Source organism: Aotus nancymaae, unplaced genomic scaffold, assembly GCF_030222135.1.
Source record: "Aotus nancymaae isolate 86718 unplaced genomic scaffold, 86718_ANA_hifiasm-v0.15.2.pri h1tg000007l, whole genome shotgun sequence".
NCBI classification, from domain to species: domain Eukaryota; kingdom Metazoa; phylum Chordata; class Mammalia; order Primates; family Aotidae; genus Aotus; species Aotus nancymaae.
Genome location: NW_026988418.1, coordinates 53,961,192 through 53,973,365, shown reverse-complemented (window position 1 = coordinate 53,973,365; position 12,174 = coordinate 53,961,192). Strand labels below are relative to the sequence as shown.

Genomic DNA, 12,174 nt, shown 5'->3' with positions numbered 1-12,174 from the left:
CAATTAGCCAAATAATTTCTTTTCCTCCATAGCTAGAGGAGGCCATCCTTTCTTTGGGATTCTTCCTGACATCTTATTAAATTTTATCTTCCAAATACCTTTAAGTCTATAAAGCAATCTTCTCATTGTTTTTTACATCTCATCAGGCAGATTTATAGCTTGTACCACAGAAGTTAATGTTTATTTTCTTAGGTTTATTTCTATATTCAAATATTTATTTCCATAAATTCATATAACCTTAGAGATCATATAGCCCAATCCTTTCATTTTACAGATGATGTAAGTGATCCACAGATAAGTTATGACTTCACCAAGGTTTTGTTGCTATCTAGAACTCTTGATTTTCTCATTTTCCCCCGAGTATACTGTGTTGCATAAATTATTGAGTCAAATTAAATCAAGTATTTTTCCACACTCATTTTCTTGGGAACACTTTATTTGCAATTTCAGTGCTTCTATTAACTTGGCCTTAAATTGGGTAATATATTATGTTGATTGAAGCTGTCAGATTTTAAAGTTAATTATTATACTTTATAATTTTTTAATACATATCATAATTTAGATTCCCATGATCGTTTCCTGCTTTTGTACATCTTAGTTAAGCATAGCCAAGAAAAGAGAGAGTGTGTATATGTGGGCTGGAAGGGCCTTAATCAAACATTTATAGTCTATTTGTAGGCAATGATGGCTAGTAGTTAACTTTTTCATGGCTTTGTCATGTCCCTATTACTTTGCTGAACTTCACATCTGTTCTTCTCCAAGTAGATGTTAATTCTCTTAGTTTTAGAATTCTATCCTTCAAGTTTCTGCCCTTTTAATTTTTTTTTTTTTTTTTTTGAGACAGAGTGTCACACTGTGGCCCAGGCTTGAGTGCAATGGCATGATCTTGGCTCATTGCAACCTCTGCCTCCCAGGCTCAAGTGATTCTCCTGCCTCAGCTTCTGTAGCTGGCATTACAGGCACATGCCATCACACCTGGCTAATTTTTGTAATTTTAGTAGTGACAGGGTTTCACCATGTTGGCCAGGCTGGTCCCGAACTCCTGACCTCAAAAGTGATCCACCTGCCTTGGCCTCCCGAAGTGCTGGGGTTACAGGTGTGATCCACCATGCCTGGCTCTGCCCTTTTAATTTAAGGCTATTTTAAAATTCTTCCTCGCTTTAATTCCTAGATCTTCCCTCTTCAGCACTAGCTCTGTTTTTTTAACTGGTATTTTTCAGTGAACTGACAGGGTATGATATGGAGCCACCAAACGAAGCCCTGAACTTCCCAACTCTGGATTTCTTTTACACATGAGAATAAACTGTTTGTATATAGACTGATATGGTCTGGTCATGGTTTAATCTAATTCTAACTGAATCAATACCTTATCTCATTTAATTCTTATACTAACCCTGGGTTAGTCATAACTACCATGTAACTCTGCCCCATTAGTTGAGGTGGTAGAAGTGCCACCTCACCTGAGGCTGTGGAACTTCTGTTTCTACTGAGGACAAGCTCAGGGGTAAGATTACAGGAAATCACTTCTTGCCTTATCTGGTGCGAGAAACCAAGAGTCCTGCCGTGGTTCTGTACCTACTAGCATAAATCTCTGTCCTTTCTCCTATCCCTGTTTTATTACTGCTTCTTGAAATAAGATTTCTGACAGGGAAGTATGATGTTGAAAAGTGTCTTATTTATTTATTAGAAATAATTGCTTTTTAATATAGATAAATATTTCTTCAAAAGTCTTATTTTTACTCCAGCAATTTTGTACTCCACATTTATGTATCCCTAGGTAGCTTAACAAGTTTTATTTACCCAGCATTTAAAAGCACACTATTCACATTTTTCCATCAGTTCCTTCTTTGTTAGTAATTGTGTATCTTTATAACTATTTCTTAATAGATGATATAAAATAATTTTCAGAACCATATACCATAGCCAAAAAATGTTAATAGCTTAAATTTCAGCTGTATGGATCCATTCCAGGAAGTGAGTTGATTACTTCTTTCAGTTTTCACATATCTTCTGCTAATCTAAATCATGAAATATAACTATTCTGTCCTTTTTCTTTGTGTAGCTGACTGTTTTGGTTTTATCAAGAGACCTCCTTCTACTGAGCAGTTTAGGAGGAAATTTGTTTTTTAAAAAGAGATTCCCTCAGGAGAGTAACAATATGTGTAATTTTAGTTAGAACCATCAGTGATTTGCATATCAATGTCTGATTAGGTAAGTTTATGGGCAAAACAGGTAGCAGAGAACCTGGGATATAGTAGGCACATAGGCACTAGTGTCTTTTTCCCCCTCATAACAACTATCACCTCAAATTTAGTAGCCAAGCAGCTGCTGGTTTTCAATAACCAGCTAATATGCTACTGACCTTCATACACTGAACAGAATTATCAGCACATAATACTATGCCTGGCATTTAATAACATTTAATAAGAATTTGTTGATAAAACACATTGTATTATTTTTGTATAATTCCTTGAAAAGAAATAAATAGTAGAGCTGAAAGACAGAACTGTCTTGGAGGAGAATATGAAAACAATTTGAGATGTGTTGAGATTAAAGTAACAGTCTAAGTGAAAGTCTCCTATAATTCATCAATCTAGAAATTATAATGAAAGTCTGAGATGAAATGAGATTTTTGAGACAAAGAGATTGAATAAAGAAGAGCAATAAATAATAAAGACAACTTTGAGGAGTCGGGAAAACAGGAATGAACTTTTATTGTTGACCTGCAATAATAATTATGCAAGATAGAGAATCATGTAGTATTGCAGAAATAAAGGCAGAGAAATGTTTTAAGAAGGAATACTTCAGTGAGTGATATCAACTACTATGAGATAGATAACCCTTACAAAGGAGTAACAGATTTTTTTTCTTTCTCCAAGTCTTATTCAGGCTCAACTAGGATGTATTCCCATACAAGATTTTGCTTTGACACAAGATACCGCAAAGATTTTCAGACAAGGCTCCCGAATTACAAGATGTATGTTACAGAATTAGTGGATTTTAAATATTTTTTCCCAATAAACTGATATACTAGATTTAATATTGGAAATTTTTTTTTTAGGGTTGTCAGATTTTGTAGCCGCTCAAGAAAAGAAGTTTGCTGTACTATTGAATAGTTTGATTTTAGCTAAATGTTTTAGGTGTAAACTTTGGGAAAACTCTCAGCATGTATCCAAACAACTGGAAAAAATTGGTAAGTACTGATTGGTAAGGCAGGGAGTTTGGCAGTGTTTGTCATTTATTTTGTTTTCACTGTTAGTAAAATTATTCTGTGATGATTACAGACCTTTAAAGAAGATATGTGTTTGTAGGCTTAAATAAGTGCTGTACTCCACTTTCAGAAATCTGATTTTCATTTGCTCCTCCTTAAAGGATTCCATTTGAAATCAACTGAATGATACATGAGTACATGAGAAATCTAATAAAAATTAATGCTCTTATCTGAAAATTTTTTCTCATACCATGAGTGAAATTTTGTTTTAGTGATTAGGTAACTATGTGATGCCCTCCCTTCCACTTTTATGACTAATATTTTGTTTTGATCTCAATTACAAGGTACAGGGTTAGCAATCCCAGCCATTCCTAATTCATTATAGAAAATTATGTCACTTTTTTATGTCTTAAATTTTTTTTTTGGTTTTCAATAACAGTAGAGTATTCATACCAATTTTCATAGAGATTCTGTACACAAAAGATTGTGCCTGATTATTTTGTCTATAGGGACCTTGTGTAGGGTGTGCTCTGAGACTGTAGGGAGTACCATTTACAAAGGATTTTCCTGTTTGGTACCTGTGACCTTGTGACCCTATTCCTTCTTAGATAGCTAGAATTCTAAAAAGAGAGCTACTATCTCATGACTGATAGCCTTGTTAGTTTTGCAATTTTGTCTACATCTTGGGAGTATCAACAAATTAAATAATGGATTTTTAGGGATTGTCTTGTTATTTATTTGAACAAAGATTACCAACTGTTTTATGAACTCTTACTTTTTTTATCTGTGAAATTTGAAATCAATGAGGTGACAGAGGGCTAACTAGGAAGTCATAGGAGCTGGGGTGAAGGGGGGTTGGCTGGTGAAAGTAAGGGGAGAGATTCCTGATGGAAAGGCTTACCTTCTTACAGAAGTTCTGGCAACCAAATACCACATCCATCCCATAAAGGCAAAAGTTCTCAATTGGAAAAGTGGTTCCATACATTATTTATAAAATTTTAAAATTAGGCTAAGTGATTACTAGTAAGTTTCATTATACCTGAAAAAGCCAATCTTTCTGGCTTTCTAGAGTATCATCAATATGGGCATTCATTGCATTCTGTCCCTTCCAGAATGTTGAACTAACCTTTTTTCACACATACTCATTACAGCTGAACAGAAAAAAACAAATATTGCCCAGAAAACTATCATATAATAGAAAAGTGAGAGAATCCAAACAAAAAGTCAAATCCAAGTTGTTACTGAGCATCTTGAAAAAAAAGTAATGCATACAAATTGATGTTAATGGTGGCTATAAACTAAAAAGTTAAAAGACAAACATTTTGAGGGGAAATGGAAATGAACATTAGGAATTATGAATACTAGAAGCTGTGTCTTAAGAAGAACTAAGAGAAAATCCCAAGAACAAGTAAATATATGAGTAAGGAAATAGTGTTATACCTTCACCAGTAATATATGTAATATATGTGCCTTAGACAAGGTAGTAATATTTTGGAATTTTATACTGCTCACGGTGTCTTTTATTTGGGGATTTGGATAAATACATTCATAAGCCTATAAGAATTTTAAATTCTGCCTTCTGAAAGTATAAGGAAATAGGAAAGGTCCAAAGATGAAAATGAACTTGATGTATTTAAGAAACAAAATAAAAGCCAGAGTGGCTGGAGAGTAGTCAGCAACAGGAGAGTGAGAGGAAATTAGATTAGAGAGATAGGCTGTAGTCAAGTCATATAGGTAAGAAAATTTGGCCCCAGTAAGGAAATTGCCACTTTATTCTAAATGCAGTGGAAAAGCAGTGGAAGTTTAAGGCAGTAGAGTAAAATAGTCTGGTTTAGGTACAGAAACATAGAACTGTATTTCTAAGACAGAAATGCTCAGAGAGCCATAACTTCATGAAGCAGTGTTCCCTTGCTTCATTTAAGCATGAGCCTTGAATCATGTTGCTTTTCTTTCAAGCATAAGTACAAAAGTACATATCTCTTGGTGCTTGCCCTAAGGATGACATATAGTAAAACTAAAGTGTGAGTCATCATGTGGACCAGAGTTTCTCTTTCTTTTATAAAGCAAATGCATATTTTATTTCAGTCGGAATAAATATCAGTAATTGAATAATGTCACAACCCAAATAATCCAATTGAAAACTTTTTACAAAAACTTTAAGTTAGTTATTTGACTGGATCTTAAATATTTTTTAAAACTAATTTAGTTTTTAAATATTTAAATATATATTTTATTTAAAGTTGATTATTTTTAAGTTGTTGTTTGATTAATTTTCCACAGGTATAACATTGTCAAATGCAATCGTAAATGCTGGTTTGACTTCCTTTAAAAAATTAGAAGAGACAGATGCAAGGAAACTTGAATTGGTATTTATATTCACTTATTCCTAATTCCTGAATTCTGTCTAAATTCTGAGGCCTACCTTTATTTCTATTTAAAGTTATTTTCCTTCTCATAATCATAAGTATTTTAACTTACCAAGGTTTTGGGTGATAAGCATTATTAAAGCTATTTATTCTAAAAAATATTTTACTAGAATTTCAAGTGTTATGGTAAGAATATAATGATGTAAATGTTTTTAGATTTTAAATAGACATCCCCCCTTTGGAACCCAGATAAAAGAAACTGTGATGTATCTACCAAAATATGAACTTAAAGTGGAACAGGTAAATATTTTTTGTTTCTTAGATATTTTATTGTCTTTTCAGGAATAAAGCTACCCATAAATAGGCTTCAGCTGAGTATGAGAAGTAAGATTTTTTTAAAACACTTTTTATGCTTGTCCTTTTTTGAAGATTTCAAGATACGACGATACCACGGCAGAAATATTAGTGACTGTTATATTAAGAAACTTTGAACACCTACAAACTAAAAGAACAGCATCAGATTCTCACTATGTTACCTTAATCATAGGTGACGCAGATAATCAAGTAGTTTATCTGCACAAGATTATGTAAGTGTGAAATTTCTGATGTTTGATTTTATTTCTAAGCATATACTGTAAAAGAAAGATTCCACTGGAAAAAAAGTAACAAGATCATTATGGGATCAACTAAATTACATTTTCCTGACACAATAATGGGATAGTTTCTCTATTTTCCTTTTAAAGAAGATATTAACATTGGGTCTGTTGGTTTAAACTGTGACATTTAGTACTCAAATGAACAAAGTATAAAATCTATCACCATGGTCTGAAACAAGTGAGTAGATGACCTCTAGGAGGTCTTTCTTATTTCACTGCTTTTCTCCAGTCATTCATGGTCCTACTACTGTTTGAATGCAGTCTTTCTCCTACTGACCTCAAAATATATCTTCTACTTTCAAATTAAAATCTAACAAATTACTATAGCTCCATTGTAGGATCCAAGCAATCAGAGCAAATATATAGAGGAGGTACCCTCCCTTATGTCTAGTTCTGTAGCATGCCATTCTGTAATTTTTTACTTCAGCATTTTTCCAGACACTATTATTTTCTCCCGGGATGTCATAAGCAATCTCTAAGGATATCAGTTATAGCTATAGCTATTTTTTTCAACACTTAGTAGGTTATAGCTATAGCTCATTTTTTTAGCACTTAGTAGGTTCCAAATACTGAATTATTTAATATCTGTATGAGACAGGTGCTATCCATATTTTGTAGAGGAGGAAATTGAGACAAAAAGAGTTTAATGAGTTTGATTTATGAGTAATCAAACCTTAATCATGGTCATATAGCTAGTTAATAGCAAAGTCTAGATTTTAACCCAAACAGTTTGACTCCAGAGCCTAGACTCCCGACCATCTTGCTGTACTTGTAAGTTCAGGAATGGCAGTGGTTCTGAAATGAAAATCTCCTAATTGCTGCCAGTATGTAGTAGAAGATTCTTTCCCAAAAAGTCACATGCAAGGTTTCTGAAGGGACTGCAGTGATCAGTATAACCCTTTCACTGGTAACTGCTCTCCTGCAGCTAACCATGACACACTTATAGAGAGTATGCTATTGTACAAATCTTTGTTCTCTGTGACTAATAAATCTGTGACTACATGAGACTAAAATAAGTTCAATCATGAAATTGGTTGCTGGTTTGTTTATGATGTTATTAGATGCAGACTATATTTTATGTCAATTTAAAAATACAATTAAAGTTGTTCTCATAATACACAAAACTTATGTATAGCCAGTTTTAAATGGTAGTAATTTAGGGGCAAGATCATGCATTATTGATAGCAAGTATATATTCTTATTGGGACTGAAATGAGTAAATGCAACTTGGAAACAGCTGTAATTGAGAAAATTATGGACTAGATGTGGTAACTCATACCTGTAATCTCAGCACGTTGAGATGCTGAGGCAGGAAGATCACTTAAAGCCTGGAGTTACAGACCAGCCTGGGCAACAAAATGAGACCCTATTTTTACAAAAATAAATAAATAAATAATCTGGGCATGGTCCAACGTGCCTGTGGTCCCAGCTACTCAGGAAGCTGAGGCAGGAGGACTGCCTGAGCCTAGGAGTTTGAGGCTTCAGTGAACTATGATTGCACCACTGTACTCCAGCTCAGGCAACAGAGTGAGACCCTGTCTCAAAAAAAAGAAGAATTAATTTTAAAAAATCATGGTCAAGAGATTTCCATTGATACTTTATTCTCCCTCATGAAAAGTTGAGGAAAGCAATTTTCAGTAAATTATTTCAGTTTACTACTAGAGAATATTTTTCTTAAGAACGATTAACCCTTGAAGATTAATGTATATTTCATTCAGTGTTTGGATCACTACTTAAACTATACTACTTTTCAGGGATTCTATTTTGCTAAAAGCTGGAAATTGGGCCAAGAAGATTTCTGTGAAGAGAGCTCTTAAATCTGAAGATCTTAGCATAAATCTAATAAGTTCTGAATTTGGTAAGTTAATTGAAGTGATGAAGACATGAATGTAAAGAATATAATTGCATTTAAAAATTACATCCTTTATGTTGGTACAGAAAAGCGGTATAAATGGTATTATGCAAAAATAATATATTTAGATAATGTGAATAAACTTTAAAGGAAGTTTCGTGTATTTAGATATATAAAAGCATGGACCAGGATGACATTTATAAAAGTTTATCTTTTAATTTATAGATTTTTTTTTCCTAGATAGTTAAATTACAATTATTGTTAGAAGATTGAGTTTTATTTTTGTAACAATAAATATGTAATTTTTTAGTTGTCATATTTTTTAACCTTTCAAAAATATTTTAACTTTCTGGACTTCTTAGCTCTAGAAGCTATAAAAATGTAAGAGAGATAAAAAGAAATAAATGTTCTCTTGTGGATTTATATGACTTAAATAAGCATTTGTATACTTTTTTCATTTTCCAGTTGGGCTTGATATTCAGCAGAAATTTACAGTCTTTTACTTAGAACCCAAGAGGTTTGGAAATCAAATGACTATGAGAAGAAAATCTGAAACACAGATTTCCCATTCTAAGCATTCAGATGGATCTACCGTAGCAGGACCTAATAAAGGTAAATAGCTCTATTAATCCCTATTTTATATTAAAGCAAAGATATGGCTAGGGAGGAGTATTCACTGTTATAATACTGCAACACTTAGATTGAGGACACTCTGGAATAAGATATTTAAGCTTCATAGTAATTGCATTGATAGGATATAGTAGAAATTCTCTCTTATAGTTAATATTTGTCAAATTAGGGTGATAGGGGACAAATTTTTTGATTCATTTTTTTGGTATATGTATAAGTCCATTTTCACACTGCTGATAAAAACATACCTGAGACTGGGAAGAAAAAGAGGTTTAATTGGACTTATGGTTCCACATGGCTGGGGAGGCCTCAGAATCATGGCGGGAGGTGAAAGACACTTCTTACATAATGATGGCAAGAGAAAAATAAGGAAGAAGCAAAAGCAGAAAATCCTGATAAACCCATCAGATCTCATGAGACTTATTCACCATCACAAGAATAGCACGGGAAAGATCGGCCTCTATGATTCAATTACCTTCCCTGGGTCCCTCCCACAACACATATGAATTCTGGGAGGTACAACTCAAGTTGAGATTTTGGTGGGGACACAGCCAAACCATATCATTCCACCCATGGCCCCTCCAAATCTCATGTCCTCACATTTCAAAACCAATGATGTCTTCCCAGCAGTTCCCCAAAGTCCTAACTCATTTCAGCATTAACCCAAAAGTACACAGTTCAAAGTCTCATCTGAGACAAGGCAAGTCTCTTCTGCTTATGAGCCTGTAAAATCAAAAACAAGCTAGTTACTTCTTTGATATAATGGGGGTACAGGTGTTGGGTAAATACAGTCATTCCAAATGGGAGAAATTAGCCAAAACAAAGCGGTTACAGGCCCCATGCATGTCTCAAATCCAGTGGGGCAGTCAAATTTTAAAGCTCCAAAATGATCTCCTTTGACTCCAAATCTCACATTCAGGTCATGCTGATGCAAAAGGTGGGTTTCCATGGTCTTGGGCAGATCCATCCCTGTGGCTTTGCAAGGTACAGCCTCCCCACTGGCTGCTTTCACGGGTTGGTGTTAAGCATCTGCAGCTTTTCCAGATACACAGTTCAAGCTGTCAGTGGATCTACCTTTCTGGGGTCTGGAGGATGGTGGCCCTCTTCTCACAGCTCCACTAGGCAGCACCCCATTAAGGACTCTGTGTGGGGGCTCCAACCCCACATTTCCCTTCTACACTGCCTTATCAGAAGTTCTCCATGAGGGCCCCACTCCTGTAGCAAACTTTTGCCTGGGCATCCAGGCATTTCCATACATCTTCTGAAATCCAGGCAGAGGTTCCCAAATCTCAATTCTTGACTTCTGTGCACCTGCAGGCTCAATACCATGTGGAAGCTGCCAAGGCTTGGGGCTTCCATCCTTTGAAGCCGCAGCCTGAGCTGCACATTGACTGCTTTCAGCCACAGCTGGAGCAGCTGGGACACAGGACACCAAATCCCTAGGCTGCACACAGCACAGGGACCCTTGGCCCAGCCCATGAAACCACTTTTTCCTCCTGGGGCTCCAGGCCTGTGATGAAAGGGGCTGCTGTGAAGATCTCTGAAATGGCTTGGAAACATTTTCCCTATGGTCTTCAGAATTAACATTAGGTTCCTTGCTACTTATGCAAATTTCTGCAGCCACCTTGAATTTCTCCCTGGAAAATGGGCTTTTCTTTTCTATCACATAGGCTGCAAATTTTCTGAACTTTTTTTTTTTTTTTTTTTTGAGACAGAGTCTTAATCTGTCACCCAGGCTGGAGTGCAGTAGCATGATCTTGGCCCACTGCAACCTCTGCCTTACTGGTTCAAGCAGTTCTCCTGCCTCAGCCTCCTGAGTAGCAGGGATTACAGGAGCCTGCCACCACGCTCGGCTAATTTTTGTATTTTTAGTAGAGATGGAGTTTTACCATACTGGTCAGGCTGGTCTTGAACTCCTGACCTCAGGTGATCCACCCATCTGAACCTCTCAAAGTGCTGGGATAAATTTTCTGAACTTTTATTCTCTGTTCCCCTTTTATAACAGAATGCCTTTAGCCTTTAACAGTACCCAAGTCACATCTTGAATGCTTTGCTGCTTAGAAATTTTTCCACCAGATACCCCAAATCGTCAAGTTCAAAGTTCCACAAATCTCTTGGCCAGGGGCAAAATGCCACCAATCTCTTTGCTAAAACATAACAAAATTCACCTTTGCTTCAGTTCCCAAAAAGTTGCTCATCTTCATCTGTGACCACCTCAGCCTGGACGTATTGTCCATATCACTATCAGCATTTTGGGCAAAGCCATTCAGCAAGTCTCTAAGAAGTTATAAACTTTCCTAACATTTTCCTGTCTTCTTCTGGGCTCTGCAAACTGTTCCAACCTCTGCCTGTTACCCAGTTTCAAAGTCGCTTCCACATTTTTGAGTATCTTTTCAGCAACACTCCATTCTACTGGTACCAATTTACTATATTAATCTGTTTTCACATTACTGATAAAGACATACCCAAGACTGGGAAGAAAAAGAGGTTTAATTGGACTTAAGAGTTCCACATGTCTAGGGAGGCCTCAGAATCATGGTGGGAGTTGAAAGGCACTTCTTACATGGTGGTGGCAAGAAAAAAATGAGGAAGAAGCAAAAGCAGAAACCCCTGATAAACCCATCAGATCTCATGAGACATATTCACTATCATGAGAATAGCATGGGAAAGACTGACCTCCATGATTCAGTTACCTCCCCCTGGGTCCCTCCCACAACACATGGAAATTCTGGGAGATATAACTCAAGTTGAGATTTTGCTGGGGACACAGGCAAATCGTGTCAGTATACGTTTTTCCTTTTCCATACTTATGCCATTGTTACAGCCATTGTCAGGGGAGAGCAAGTGATACACAAGAATCAACAGGTTTGTTAAGGCAAATCAGAGTGATAATGAATTACTATTTTTTATTATGGGAATTTTTCAAATATATACAAAAGTAGATGTATATGATGAACTTTCATTTATTCATTTTCCACTTTAAACAGTGATCAACTCATGGCTACTACTGTTTCATCTATACCTCTCTTTAGTTTTTTTCCATCCATATTTTGAAGCAAATTTTAGATATCATAGTATTTCCTCTGTAAATGTTTCATTATATATCTATCTAAATGGTAAAGATTTTTTGAACTACATTACTTTTATAGATAAAATCTATTTGATATCATCCAATATTAAGTCAGTGTTCAAATTGTCTCATAAATATTGTAGATATATTATCATCTTGATGCCATCTAGATATACCAGATTAACTCCTGAGGCCTTTTGGCATTTCTAGTAGTTTTGACAGCGTCTTTGCTATGCAGAGTAATATGCTGTTCTAGGCTCATCTCATATATGTCTAGCTTCAGACGCATACATAGATAAACCCTTTGTCCAGGAAGCCTTTTTTTTTAATGATAGTAGTTTCTAGAGATCATAATCTGTGTCCTAGAGGAGCTCATTGCCATTGAGTGA

At 35.5% G+C, this 12,174-nt stretch overlaps 1 protein-coding gene across 11 annotated transcripts in view; it reads left to right on the top strand.

Moving 5' to 3' along the window:
• HFM1 (helicase for meiosis 1) overlaps nucleotides 1-12,174 on the top strand; it is a 125,736-nt gene that overhangs the window by 70,929 nt on the left and 42,633 nt on the right. For all 11 annotated transcript variants that reach the window (XR_010341225.1, XM_064372612.1, XM_064372617.1 and 8 more), the window contains 7 exons: nucleotides 2,880-2,977; nucleotides 3,062-3,193; nucleotides 5,492-5,577; nucleotides 5,794-5,877; nucleotides 6,007-6,164; nucleotides 7,988-8,091; nucleotides 8,551-8,697. Coding sequence is in view for 10 of the 11 variants with exons in the window: in XM_064372612.1 (XP_064228682.1) it covers nucleotides 2,880-2,977; nucleotides 3,062-3,193; nucleotides 5,492-5,577; nucleotides 5,794-5,877; nucleotides 6,007-6,164; nucleotides 7,988-8,091; nucleotides 8,551-8,697 (809 nt within the window). In the remaining variant the exon portion in view is untranslated. The remainder of the gene's footprint in view (nucleotides 1-2,879; nucleotides 2,978-3,061; nucleotides 3,194-5,491; nucleotides 5,578-5,793; nucleotides 5,878-6,006; nucleotides 6,165-7,987; nucleotides 8,092-8,550; nucleotides 8,698-12,174) is intronic.